At 35.7% G+C, this 14,771-nt stretch overlaps 1 protein-coding gene and 1 long non-coding RNA gene across 8 annotated transcripts in view; one reads left to right on the top strand and one right to left on the bottom strand.

The window, feature by feature from the left end:
* Positions 1–13,205, top strand: part of LOC125088479 (uncharacterized) — an 81,926-nt gene extending 68,721 nt beyond the window's left edge. Inside the window, exons 2-3 of the long non-coding RNA XR_007123715.1 lie at positions 12,216–12,324; positions 12,528–13,205. This is a non-coding gene — a long non-coding RNA (uncharacterized LOC125088479). The remainder of the gene's footprint in view (positions 1–12,215; positions 12,325–12,527) is intronic.
* The window catches only part of ZNF569 (zinc finger protein 569), a 49,589-nt gene continuing 34,844 nt past the window's right edge, over positions 27–14,771 (bottom strand). For 2 of the 7 annotated variants that reach the window (XM_047709410.1, XM_047709409.1), the window contains 3 exons: positions 10,033–10,159; positions 9,591–9,686; positions 27–3,135 (listed from right to left, as the gene is read on the bottom strand). In XM_047709410.1, the coding sequence (XP_047565366.1) occupies positions 1,313–3,135; positions 9,591–9,686; positions 10,033–10,159 (2,046 nt within the window). In that variant the 3' untranslated portion in view covers positions 27–1,312. Of the gene's footprint in view, positions 3,162–9,590; positions 9,687–10,032; positions 10,176–13,993; positions 14,164–14,771 lie in introns of those variants that run through there. The other 5 variants (XR_007123698.1, XM_047709412.1, XM_047709411.1 and 2 more) reach the window with 5 other exon arrangements.

Here is a 14,771-nt window from a genome sequence, read left to right as displayed (position 1 = left end):
ATGGATATATGACCAACACACAGTACTGTTCTTTGCATTATTTTATTAAACTGATACAAATGTTACATCTTTTCATTGTACATTTTTGCTTTTTTTCTCTCAATATTTATATTGTGATCTAGGTACTATATGTCAAATTTGTACTTTCTCTCTAAATACTGTATTCTATCATAACAATAATTACATGGTATTAATCTATCCTTCTACTAATGAGAATCTGTTATGTCCAATTTAATGTAATGCAAACCACGATGAACATAGAGATGTGTATCTTCATGCCCGTATCTGTGTGCAATATACCAAAATAGAATTGACTATTTCATATTTGTGTTCTTAGAGTGATCCAGTTACTCTAAAGAAATCTATTTCATTTTCATCATAGTTTTAGAATTTTGCTTTTTATATTCTAGTCTTCAGTCGATCTGGATTTAATCTTTATATATAGTATAGACAACTGTCATTTTTTGTTCAAATGAATCTTCTGTTTATTGAATAGGCCATTCTTTCTCCAATGACTTCAATAGCAATACCACACAAAAAATTTCCTTATCTCCTTTCTTCAATCCTTGTTTTGTTTCTACTGATTTATTTATCAAGAACACATTGTTTAGATACCAGCTTTAAATATGTGATGCTATCTGGTAGACTGTGTTTTCTCTTGTTTTTCACTTGTTTCAGCTATTTGTGGTCCTTTATGTTCTCATACAAAATTTTAAATCAGTTTGTGAAAAATTTAACTAGTGAAAACTGTGAGTGGAAGTACCTTAGAGATTTGTGAATTTATATTTTTGAAAATGTTTTCAATGTTATTTTTCTCAGAATTTCAGGTCCTACTTTATGTTCTTCAAAATGTTTTTTGTAACTTTATATATGTGTGTGTCTTGTAATTGTTGTTCTGTTATCCTTAGACATTTTATATCAACACATTTTCCAATTAACTATTTCCTGTGTAGGAGGATATTTTTATAGTTTCTTCCTTCCCCCCAAATCTTCTTTTTCTTGCTTAACGTACTGGCTACAATAGGAGCTCAACTGTAATGCTGATATGCTGGTAGCAGACATCTTGTTTCATATTTTAATAAGAATCCTGAATAAATATCAATAGAGGTCTACCAAGGTTTTTGATGTTCAACTTATTTGTTACACAATTTGTCACATTGTTTAAGAATTCTCATGTTTCACAATTCTGTGACTTCTTCAAAAGGCTTTCCACATTCATAGTTTTCTGCTCCAAAACCAATTATGTAATGTGAAAGGAGGTGCTAATTCTGAAGGCTTTTCCATCTTCACAATATTCATAGTGTTTCTATTTCTACTGAGTATGAATTCTCTGGTGTCTAACAAGGTGTGACTTTTGGCTAAAAGCCTTACCACACTCATTACAATGATAAGGCTTCTCACCGGTATGTTTTCTCATATGAAGTGTAAGAGATGAGATTTGAGAGAAGGCTTTTCCACATTTACTACAGTCAAAGGGTTTCTCACCTGTGTGACCTCGTATATGTATAGTAAGGGATGAGCTTTGGGAGAAGGCTTTTCCACATTTATTACATTCATAGGGTTTCTCACCTGTATGACCTCTCATGTGCACAATAAGAGAAGTTCTTTGAGAGAAAGCTTTTCCACATTCATTACATACATAGGGCTTCTCACCAGTATGACTTCTCATATGTAAATTGAGCAGTGAACACTGAGAGAAGGCTTTCCCACATTTATCACATTCATAAGGCTTTTCTCCTGTGTGACTTCTCAGATGAAGAGTAAGAGATGCAATTTGAGAAAAGGCTTTACCACATTCATTACAATCATAAGGCTTCTCTCCAGTGTGAACTTTCTGATGTGTAATAAAGTTTTGTTTTTGACTGAAGGCTTTACCACATTCATTACATTCATAGGGTTTCTCTCCAGAATGAATTTTTTCATGGGCAATGAGATTTGATTTCTGGCTAAAGGCTTTGCCACATTCCTTACATATGTAGGGTTTTTCTCCAGTGTGAATTCTCTGGTGTCTAACAAGATTTGACATCTGAATGAAAGCTTTCCCACATTCATTACATTCATAAGGTTTCTCTCTAGTATGAATCTTCTGGTGTGTAATGAAGTTTTTCTTGTGGCTGAAGGCTTTTCTACATTCCTTACATTCATAAGGTTTTTCACCAGTATGACTTCTCATATGTACAGTAAGGGCTGAACTTTGAGAGAAGGATTTTCCACATTCATTACATTCATAGGGTTTCTCACCTGTATGAATTCTTACATGTATAATAAGCATAGAAAACTGAGAGAAGGCTTTTCCACATTTATCACATTTGTAAGGTTTCTCTCCTGTATGACTTCTCATATGAAGAGCAAGGGATGCAATTCGAGGGAAGGCTTTACCACATTCATTACATGCATAAGGTTTCTCCCCAGTATGAACTTTCTGATGTGCAGTGAGGCTTTGCTTCTGGCTGAATGCTTTCCCACACTCATTACATTCATATGGTTTCTCTCCAGTATGAATTTTTTCATGATCAATGAGATTTGATTTCTGGCTGAACGATTTCCCACATTCCTTACATGCATAGGGTTTCTCCCCAGTATGAATTCTTTGATGTCTAATGAGATTTGACATTTTAATGAAAGCTTTCCCACATTCGTTACAATCATAAGACTGCTCCCTACTATGAATTTTATGATGTTTAATGAGTTTTTCCTTGTGGCTGAAAGCTTTTCTACACTTTTTACATTCATAAGGTTTCTCTCCAGTATGAATTCTCAGGTGTCTGATGAGGTCCAAAGTTTGACTGAATCCTTTCCCACAATGATTACACTTAAAAGGAGTTACTGCAAGATGGGATGGATTAATGCAAAATGATTTCATAGGTTCATTAAATTCAGAATGTTCCTTTCTTATAAGGATTCTATTATTATGATGACAGTCAAAATTATTATGTTCTAAACAATTTCCAAACAAGTCATATTCATAGAGATTGTGACTGGAAGGAAAAAAGTCCAAGTTAAGAGGAAATGCATTTGCAAATTTCTTATGACATTCATTGACTTTTTCTTCAGTCAGTGTTTTTGTGTATTTATCTTCAAATTGTGTCAAAAGTCTGTCCTGGATTTTCTGATGCTCAATCCCCCACATTTCTCCTAAAACAGATTGCAAATAAATATCACTTGAAAATTTTTCCAATATTATAAAATGAAGAAAATTTCAGGAAATATGCTATCATGGGATTGATTCTTGGTTTACGGTTTAGTTCCCCATTATAAAGCAAATTTCATGTGTGTAGATCTCCTATTTTTGAAGCTTTAGGAGATCCCAGGAAAAATATGAGTAGAGGAAAACAGGAATACAAATAGCTTTGATTGTGTTTAAAAATGGGATCCAAAACAAAACAGATGAACTGCCGGATAAATAAAAGGGAGAGTGCAGAATGTACAAAGTAAGAAAAAATGACAGAGGAAAAAAATAGGAAGTTAATTATAAAAGTATTTTGTAGGACTCTATTAAAATAAGCTTTTACAAACTGCTTAACATAAATAATTTTCTGGAAAATGCAAATTATCAAAACTGACCCTGTAAGAGGTAGAAAACCTGTATGAACCAACTTCCACAAAATAAAGAGAAAAATATGAAAAAGCAATCCCATAAAAACAAATCAAAAAGGCCCACAGAGATCCACATGGGAATTTGAACATTTAGGGGACATTTGCTTTCATGATTTGCAAAAATGTTATAAATATAGAAAAAGAGAATTTCCAATTTTTTTCTGTGTAAAACGTAACAATACTGAAACCTGAAAAAGATAACCAAAAAAGCAAACTACACACTAACTTCACTTATGAATATCAATGTAAAAATTCTACCTAAAACATCGAAATAACCCAGAAGGAAAAAAAAGTGACCTAGAGAACATTAAATATGTTACATCATACTTGTGTAGGTTTTAAGGTACAGAAGTATGTTTTACTATTAGAAAAATCTATTTTACTATTTTTTAACTATTTTACTATTTTTACTATCTATTTTACTATTAGAAAAATCTACTTCTATATTAAAATGTTGAAGTAAAAAAATAATCATTTCCAAAGATATTTAAAAAAATGATAAAACTAAACATCAATTTTCCATAATGAAACTTTCAAAAAATGGGAATACTTATTTAACTTGGGAAAAAGTACAGCACAACTTCAACAGCACCATATTTACACTTGATCTTAGCCAAAAGGCCGAGAAGCGATATCAACAGCACCATATTTAATAAGAAAAATCTACCCCCAGCCAAAAAAAGAAAAATCTCAAAGCACTGACATAATAAAAAGTACTATCACCACTATTATTACAGTACTGTGTAGTGCACTGAGGGACAAAATCAGAGGTAGAAAATGTGGAAAAGAAAGGTAACATTAACATTTTTGTCAACAATAAAACAATTTACGTGCAAGATCAAAAGTGAAAAATTATTATAAAATTAAAAACGTCATTAAATTCACTGTATCAGAAATTAATAGTTTCAATAACATTCATAAATACAAAGAACTATTTAGAAAACATAACAGAAGACTATACTTACAATCACAACAAAAAAATATGGAAAATATGGGAATTTAATAAGTAAGATCCCAAGATTTTCAGAAAATTAAAATGTGCACACAGATGTGACCAAATGGAAAGGTGCTACAGGTTGAATTGTGTGTACCGCAAAAAAGATATGTTGAAATCCTAATTCCCAGTACCTCAGAATGTGAAGTTAGTTGGAAAAAGGGTCACTGCAGATGGAATTAGTTAAAATGAGGTCATACCAGAGCAGGGTAGCTCATAATCCGACTGGTGTTCTGACAGAAAGGATGCAATGTGAACAGACAGAAATATAGGGAGAACAACATGTGAGAATAAAGACACAGGCTGGCCTTGTGGCATTGCAAGCCAAGGAACGTCTAGGGCTACTAGAAGCTGAAAGAGGGAAGAAAGGGTCCTTCCTCTACAGATTTCAGAGGGAGTATGGCCTGGCAACACCTTGATCTAGGATTTCTAGCCTCCAGAACTGTGAGAATAAATTCCTGTTATTCTAAGCCACCCAGTTTGTGGTATTTCATTATGGCAGCCCTAGGAAACTAAGAAAATCACATTGCTGGAAAAGAACATTCAACCACAAAAATGACATTTATTCACAAGCTAACCTATCAATGTAATTTCATTAAAAATATTTGAAAATACAGGTAACAGCTCAAAGGAAAACGATGCTAGGGGTTACCACCTTGGGAAATGCGTAAGAGAAGAGCTACTTTTCAATATGTATCCTTTTGTACTTTAGAGGTTTTATACTATAAACATGTATTATGTATTTTAAAAAGTAAGTAAAATTGTTCTGAGTACTGCACTAATAAAGTGAGAACAAACAATGGACAGATAAAAACTCAATCAAAGAGTTGGAACATAAAATTGGAAGAGCCTACTTAGCATGACTGGATAGGGAGTAAGTAATGTGAGCAGAAGGGAAAACAAAGAGGGAGAAATTAAGCTTAAATATGGTATAATAAACACAAGAATTTATTTCATCCAACCCAAAATCACACCAATGTGAGATAAAGAAAAATGCATAAACTAACAAAGACTATCCAAGAATAGATGGAAGACCATTCTCTTAAGAAATGGAAGCAGAAATGCTGTCAAGTCAGGAACATGAGGCAGAGGATACAAAATAAAGGAACTGCCTCAAGCATAGAGTAACTACAAGCCTACCTACTTCCTGAAGGATAACATTCAGTTCCCTGTTGCTGCTTAGCTCCAAGGTCGGAAAATGGAGATTTTTTTCTCCCTCTCTGCCAGACTGATAATAAAGGAAGGGAAAATTCCTGTGCAACTGTAAAGCAGGTAAACTTAAGAGACTTGGTTGCAGATTACACATGTGAAAAGAAGGCAGAATATTAGCCTTTTGGGTAACTTAGGAGAAAAATAGAAGTCCCATTAAGCAAATGATGTTGAAGGTCAGATTAGGCTGCCAAAGTACATCCAAAGAGAAATGAAAAAGAATTTGATTCCACGTACAATAAGGGCTTCAATGCGAAAAACAAAAGCATTCATATACAAGAATTGGTAAACTTTTTCTTAACGTGTCAGATAGTAAATATTTTAGGCTTTGTGGGTCATACAGTCTTTGATGCAACTATTCAAATTTGCCACTATAATGTGAAAGCAATCCTACACAAGATGTAAATGACTGGGTGTGGCTATGTTTTAGTAAAACTTTATTTTCAAAAATAAGAGGCAGGCTTACAAACCATAGTATAGTTTGCTGATGATCCCTGTTCTAGATCAGAGTACTCATTTTCTTTCCCTAACATTACCCTTTTTTAAAAAAGCAAGCCAAGAAAGAACCAGCCTACCACTAAAAATGAGAAGGTGCTAAAACCAGATCTGTAAGATGTATTACAAAAGAAAAAACATAAAAGAAACAGGATATAAAGAAAACAGAAAAAAGGCACCAGCTAAAACAATTATGGCACACAGTAAATGAAAATGTTGGCTATTTCCATGAATGGCAAAGCTTAATGAAAATAAATCTATAAATCAAGAGCTGAAAATCTAAATATAAACAAATGAAGTGGAAACAATAAGAAAACAGAAAGGGATAGGTGAAAAAAATAAGTGGCAGAACCAAGGAAAGAAATGGAAGAGAAAAATAAAACCAACCAAAACGAAGAATACCATGCACATCGGGGGAAAAAGAGACTAGGTAGTACTTAGTATTGAAATTATAGTATGGTAACCTCACACTGAAGAATAAGCTAATGGTAAAACAAATTCTGATATATCACTGGGCTTACAGAAAGTAGCATAAATCTCCAAGAACACCACAATATGCTCTACCAACCACACCTGAATACCATGCACTAAAAAAATGAATAAAACACAAACAAACAAGTATTAGCCAAAATCAGGTCTGCAAGAGGGATTTAGAAAGCAAGCAGGAAGATGAATTTGACTTGACTTCCTAGACAAATCAAAGCCTATTAACTGAAGCATAAGCCTCGGGCCAGGAATAAGGAAAAGAAGATCAACTGAGGTTCCTACAAAAAGCCAGCACATTCAAAGAATGGTCAACTGGTCTTCACTTGGTAATGGCTGTTGGCATCTTATCAGAAGCACATATGAATCATCTTTGGAAGAATGCAACCCCAATTTAGGACAAGATTATTGCAAAAAGGTTTAAAAATGCTGAATTCACAATCAGTCATCAACCATGTGAAGAATCAAGTACAATAGGCAAATCATTTAATCCTAAGGACTTAAAATATTAGAATTGTCAGATACAAAAAACAAAACAGCTACACAGAATATTTTGAAAAAAGCAAAGGATAAAAACACGAACATGAACAAGCCACAGAAATCAGAGTGACAGGGGCGCCTGGGTGGCTCAGTGGGTTAAGGCCTCTGCCTTCGGCTCAGGTCATGATCCCAGGGTCCTGGGATCGAGCCCCGCGTCGGGCTCTCTGCTCAGCAGGGAGCCTGCTTCCCTTCCTCTCTCTCTGCCTGCCTCTCTGCCTACCTGTGATCTCTGTCAATTAAATAAAAAATAAAATATTAAAAAAAAAAAAAGAAATCAGAGTGAGAAAGATGTAGGAGAAAAAAAGCAAAAAAAAAAAAGGAATTTCTAAAAATACAAAACAGTACTACTGAATTTTTTTTTAAGCAAATGAGATAAAAGATGAATAAACACAGCTGAAGAGGGAATGAGTAAATCTGAAGATATATCTAAGGTAATTACTGAGAACTCAACACAGAAAGGGAGACAGAAAATAGTAAAGGAAATGAAAAAAAAAGAAATATGGAGGAAAAAAGATCTAGCCTCTGTTTTTAGGAGTCCCAGAAGGAAAGTGTAGAGAGAATGAAGGAAGCCAATATCTGATGATGTTGGCTAAGAAATCTACAGCATTAAGGAAGACAAAAATAAGAGCACTATGGGAAATGTTATACTAATAGATTAGAAAATGAAGATGAAACAAGTTGTTAAATATAACAGACTACCTTGGAACATCAGTGTATAGTAAAACTTTACAGATACAGAGCAAACTTAAGTATTTATGGAAATTAGGTTGTTCAACTCGGTAAAAATTAATCTGAAAAGCAGAATTAAGTGGGTAATTTTCTAGAACAATATAACCTATTACCAAAAACTAATGCCAAAAGATACAAAACACCTATAGAGAACAGTATAAAGTATCAATGGATAAAAGCTGTCAAGAGCACTTTACCTTAGTAACCCACAAGGTCCAAAGAGGTGAACAAGTAAGATAAACCAAAATTTTAAGGGAGTTATATGCTATTACGAGTACTCCAGAAGGAGAATTGGTTTTAAATTCTAATTATGAAACCAGTGTAACAGTGCATCCAAAGCCTGAAAAAGTTTGAACAATTATTTAAATTCATGGTAAAAATGTAAGCATGAATAATTACGAAGAAGTATGAAGACATAATTCACCTATATACATGAATGAAAAAATCATAGGATAATCTCTTGTAAGGAAAGATTATTTTAACTAAATGAACATTAAAAAAAAACTTAAGGTTCCAAAAGTACCTCAAAGAGGAATGTCCAACTGTGAAAAAATACTGGAAAAAGATACAAAAGATAAAAGGCTTCTCACATCAATATAGTCATATAAATTAAAAATTCAACAGAAAAACAGACAAAAGACATAGGCCATTTATAAAGAAATACAGAGCTTAAACATATGAAAACATCCTTGATTTCACTCATAATAATGGAAATACAAATTCAAACTAAAATGAACTTTCAACTATCAAATTGGGAAAGTTTTTAAAAATGCTAAGACTATGTCGGCAGAAATTCCTGGTAGAAATAAAAATGTAGTTTCTTTGGAGAGCAAAAAAAGACTTGGCACTATCTACTACCAAATTAGAAATATATGCGCGTATGTGTATATACATATTGCCTACATGTGTATGTATATATATGCGGGTCTATGTGTGTGTATAAATACATGTGCAGACAACTGTGTGCACAAATACATGACAAATGCAGCAGAAAATAAAGCTATGAGAAAAGTATCACTGACTTGAAAACTGAGTAAAACAGCTGTAGCCATTACTGAAGTATGAAAGCAAAAGCTAAAAATACAGTGGGAAATGTAACTGAGTACAAAATAAAATACTAAGGCATTTATAATAGAAGGAAGAAAAGAAAGTCTTTAACATAAATGTCAACAGTTTAGTTGAGCAACTGGTTATGTGAATATGCAAATGCAAAATGAAAGAATCCTATGTAATAAGGTGGGCAGAGAGACTGAAGATGCTAATAACAGAATGATTGTCAAAGTAAAGCTGGAAATTAATTAGGAAATGCTAACACACAGATAAAAAGGCCAACTAGTCCTTTAAGTTCTGTGGAAAGAAGAATGTTATCTAGAAAAGACATCTTAGGTTAGAGTAAATTATTCACATAGACTATTATTACTTAAAAGTCTACAGTCTTTAGGAAAATATATTTGGAGAACATTTCAGAGGGGTCAACTAGTCATGGATTAACCATTAAAGAGTTCTGGTCCCACCTCACCTGTCTGTTCCCTCCCTAACTAACCTGGATAGTGTCTCCTTAACACTTCTTCCTCCACCACCCAAGGTTCCTCTTCTTGCTCCAACTTGAAAATCACATCAGGTTTGGTGAATGGACAGCCTGTCAAGGGAAGTAACATAAGATTTGGGCAAAAACACATCTCAGAACACTGAAAAAACAACAACAACAAAAAATCATTCAAGAATTGACACTGGCCCAGGGAAACCAGGCTTTCTGAAGGACAAGGACATGGTTTGTGGGGATGCTGCCCCTGAAACATAAGGGGGATGACCGTTTGCTTTGAAAGCTGCGGCACATGTATTCATGTAAGCAAAGGCACCTCAAGGCGAAACTCACTCTAACATTTAAAGGTTCCACGCATTTCAGAAATTTGGGCGAAAAGTATTTTACTCCCCGAAAAGTATTTTACTCCCCGAATTTGAGTTACACAAGAAACTACCCTTACCCACTGTGATTAAGTTGTTATAGTTTTCTAGCATCACATTCCGGTACAGGTTCCTCTGAGCAGGATCCAACTGCTGCCACTCCTCCTGGGTGAAGTCAATAGCCACATCCTTGAATGTCACTGTTCCCTGTAACAACACACTCCTACTCAATCTGAAGTCATCCCTTTTAAATGACGTAGAAAACATACTGAACCACGTTCTCAGAGTACCCAAAGGTAAGAGGTTATTTAAAATTTTAGGGGGTGTTGTTATTTTCTAAACAAACAAACAACAACAAAAAACCAACATATTAGCAACATTCTGTCAGTCTGTGTTCATTCACAGAATCAGCAAGCATGTATCTTAAATACCTACCATAGGTTTAAGAGATCTTCGGCACCAAATTATACTGAGTGTGGAAAATGGGAGGAATATAAAATTTTACTCATGTGGTTTGGGAACTCACTAGATGCCTGTGACTCATTAAGGTAGGCAAAAATGAAAACTGGATTTGGATGGAAGCAGAAACAGGGATAGAATGATACACACAATTTGAAGTACAGTAGCAGCTAGATGTATTGTTCATTAGATCAACAGAAATTTAGAAAAACGAGGATGTTTTGTTCATAAGCCTATAATAAGTGTCTGCAGCCATGAAAATGGGAAATGGGAAATGCTAACTTTGTTAGCAAATAACAGATAAATAAAAACAATAAATAAAAAAAGATTAACAAAGTTTTTTAAATGGTCTGAACCAGAATCACAACTAGAAGCATGAGAAAAGAGGATCAAGAAAGCTTTAGAATAAGTTCAGAAATGAGGTGCCAGTGACAAGTTTTATGAGAGCAATATGATTTGTATATAGAAATATAATGCAATCTTCCCAGTTAAAAACTGTATCAAGAACTAATGATGTACTATATGGTGGCCAAATGAACATAATAAAAAAAAAATACCTGAATAATAAAATATAAAAATAATAATAAAAGGGGCGCCTGGGTGGCTCAGTGGGTTAAGGCCTCTGCCTTTGGCTCAGGTCATGGTCCCAGGGTCCTGGGATCGAGCCCCGCATTGGGCTCTCTGCTCAGCAGGGAGCCTGCTTTCTCCTCTCTCTCTGCCTGCCTCTCTGCCTGCTTGTGATCTCTATCTGTCAAATAAATAAATAAAATCTTTAAAAAAAATAATAATAAAAAACCTGAAATTCAAAAGATTAACAGAGGGAAAAAATCTTCAACAGCAACAGAACAAAGAGGTCTGTCCAAATCTCCTACCCTTTGAGGAATTTCTATGAGACTGGGTGAGATGAAATCACCAGGAGCTAATTCACAATCCATGTTTTTAAGAATTTATTTGTAGGTCTAGAAGGACCCTATGAATATGAACATCTACTAACACAAAGGGTTCAGAGTAGGCTGTGGGATTGAAATCCTCTTTTGGAATCCTTTCTAATAAGTATCAAGGCCTTTGAAATAAACAGGTTTAAGAAACCAAAGGCCATATGCCTGAATAAGATATCTCTCATTTGTTTCCCTGACTCAACAACTTGATTTCCATCTATGGACAAAAGTGCTTTTGAGGGAGCTGTCAGAGCACCATACACCAAGAGGCTAAGGAGGAGACTCACCTACTCATGCTTTGGGTAACAGGCATTTAAGATCTCAGCCCTAGGTGTGGATTTTGTAATGACCCATGAACCAATCTACCCCTCTTGGCTGAGGTCCTGGACCTTTGGAAAATACTACCTTAGACAATCACCCATAAATAAGAGAACTTTTGTGGAAATCCAGTCTGTAGCAGAGAAGTTCCAGCATATTGCTGAGAGCAAAAAAAATATGAGTTTGGACTCCTCACAGGGGATAAGAAGAACAGTTTGATTTTACTCACATCACCTGTCTCCCAAGGTAGCACAGTTTAGGACCATGAGGGATGTTCATGGCCAATGAACTTATCCCTGGAGGAAAGTGAGAATGTATGAGTGAGCGCTTGGTTTCCTAGCTGTGTGGGATAGAGCCAAAGTGGCTTATTTCTTTTTCACTGCATCCAGAGTACTGAATTCTGAGCTGCATGCCTGGAGGGTAGAATAAGTCTGGGAGAACAGCAGATAAAGAATCTCATAAGGCATTAAAGGGATCCAGATCTCAACTGTGTTGCAAACTCCACTAAGAAGCCTGCTCATGAGCTGCTCCATATAATTTGCCTACAGATCCCCCTCACCTGTGGGCACCCTCAGAGTTCTGCAGACCTCATCTCCACAAACTTCCACCCCACAGCATAGAGCCAGTCTGAATGCAGGCAAGGAAGAGACCAGAAACGTGCTGCCTTTGGAAAAACAACAAGGAGGCTGTCAGCAAGCAACCTAGTGTGCTGCAGGATGAAGAGAAGGTAGACAAGCTTAAGAATTCTGCTACAAGAGAGAGCAAGAACAGTGGTAGAACAAGTCTTAGAACTTGATAGAAGTTCTAAGAAAGCCTCAGAATCCCTAGCAATGCTGATGGAAGTTATTTCTCTCCTTCAGGAGAGAAATTAACTACTTTCAAGTAGTTAATGACTGGAGGATGTGAGAGCTACTTCAAATATGAAGATAGCAATGCAGAAAATTCAAGGAATATGAAGAAAATCAAGGAAACATGATACTGCCAAAGGATCACAATAATCTATCAGTAACTGATCTCAAAGACATGGAAACGTGATTTTCCCAATAAATATTTCAAAGCTATTTTAAGGAAACTCAAAGAGCTACAAAAAACACAGAAACATGTCTTGATATTAGGAAAACAGACATGAACAAAATGAAAATTTCTCAGAGAAATCATAAAAAAGAACCAAACATTCTGGAGCAGAAGAATACAATAAATGAAACAAAAATGCACTGAAGAGCATCAACAACACAATGGATTAAGCAGAAGAAAGAATCTGTGAGAAGACAAAACTATAAATTATCTGTTCAGAGAAGAAAAAGAGTGAAGAAAGTCTACATGAATCATGGTGCATCATCAAACAAAAGTATATTCACATTATGAAAATCTCAATGTGAAGACTGAGAAAAAGGGCAGAAAGCCTATTTAAAGAAATAATACCTGAAAACTTCCAAATCTGGAGAGAGATTTTGATATCCAAGTTCATAAAGCTCACAACTCTTGAGATCAAGAGCTGACACATGCTCTACTGACAGAGCCAGCCAGGTACCCCATCACTGTATACTTTAACACAATATTATATGTAAATTATATCTCAATAAAGCTGAAAAAAAATTTTTTAAAAAGAAAGCAAAGTGCCAAAGTTTTAAGACCCTGAAATTCAGGGATTTCTTGGGAATTCCCTTTAACAGGGATAATGACCAAACTAAGCTTGAACAAAGCACCCGGTTAAGAAGTAGGGCTGAGGAGAAAACATAATGCAGAAAGCTGGTCCTAGCATAATGGTTTCACTAATCACATAGAAGGACAGAACCATGTAAGATGAATTCTTGATAATACTGCCTCAGCCTCAGATTTCTCCTAAGATGGATCAATAAACTAGTAAATAAAATTTAAAAACAAACACCACAGATTTGGCAAGAAAATCCTAACTGCACCCAACTCAAGAGTGAGAGAATTCAAAAAGAAATAATTAAATAATCTTGAAAATACTTAATATAATTTTGCAAATGTGAAAACAGTCTAAAAATGAGAAATCTAGACCTTATATACATAAATCCCCAGATTTAAAAGTTGCTATTTTATTTACTTATTTGTCAGACAGAGGATGCAGGACTTGAACCCAGAGCCCTGGGATCATGACCTGAGCTAAAGGCAGACACTTAACTGACTGAGCCACCCAGGCAACCCTAAAAGTTGATGTTTTAAACATAAATAATGAAGCAGGCAAACACTAACCCTATCTACCCTGCTAGCACTGTGTGCCCCAACCCGACGTCCCCCTGCCAACCTTCCCCACCCAACTCATCCACCTCAGCAGGCATCCCTCTAAAGCAGCTCCTACCTCCTTACCCTTGGCAGGTAGCCTTGGACAGAATTGTGCCACTCCCAATGGATTACTGCTCTGGGGAGGAGGACTGATAACAGCACACACCAGTGCACATGCAGTTCCTGAAGCAGGGTCTCTTAGTTGGTTGTACAGGGAGCAAACCCTGCCCTTCAGTGCACCTGCAGCTGTGATAGAGAGGCTAATTGTAGACAGGTAGGCTAAAAGTTGGCCCTACCCACCAATAAGCGCATGTTGGTGGTAGCCAGGCCCCTCCACAACTCAGGGAGCAAATCCTGCTCAATATGCCCACAAAAAGCAAAGCAGGGGGTGCCTTGGTGGCTCAGTCAGTTAAATGTCTCCCTGCTCAAGCCTGCTTCTCTCTCTCCCTCTACTACATCCCATTTGTGCTTTTTCTCTCCCTGTCAAATAATTAAAAAAAAAAAAAAAAAAGCAAATCAGGTCATTGCAGCTGGCTTAGCTGAAGGCAAATACAGCTCAGGCACAAGAGGAGGGAAGCCTACACAGGGGACACCAGTGGAACACCTGGTTCTGGTCACTAGTAGGGATTGCATTACATGGAACCACACGACCTCTTCTACATAAGCCTCACCTCTTCTACATAAGCCTCAACTTTCAAGACCAGGAGATGTAGCTAACCTACATAGTACACAAAAAACATACACAGAAAAGACAAAATCAGAGTTAAAAAGCTAAACTAAATGGAGATAAGCAATATGCCTGAAAAAGAATTCAAAGTAATGATCATAAAGATTCTGACTGGACATGAGAAAAG

Source organism: Lutra lutra, chromosome 17 (assembly GCF_902655055.1).
Source record: "Lutra lutra chromosome 17, mLutLut1.2, whole genome shotgun sequence".
NCBI lineage: Eukaryota > Metazoa > Chordata > Mammalia > Carnivora > Mustelidae > Lutra > Lutra lutra.
Note: the sequence above shows the minus strand (reverse complement) of the source record. Positions and strands in the feature narration are given on the sequence as shown.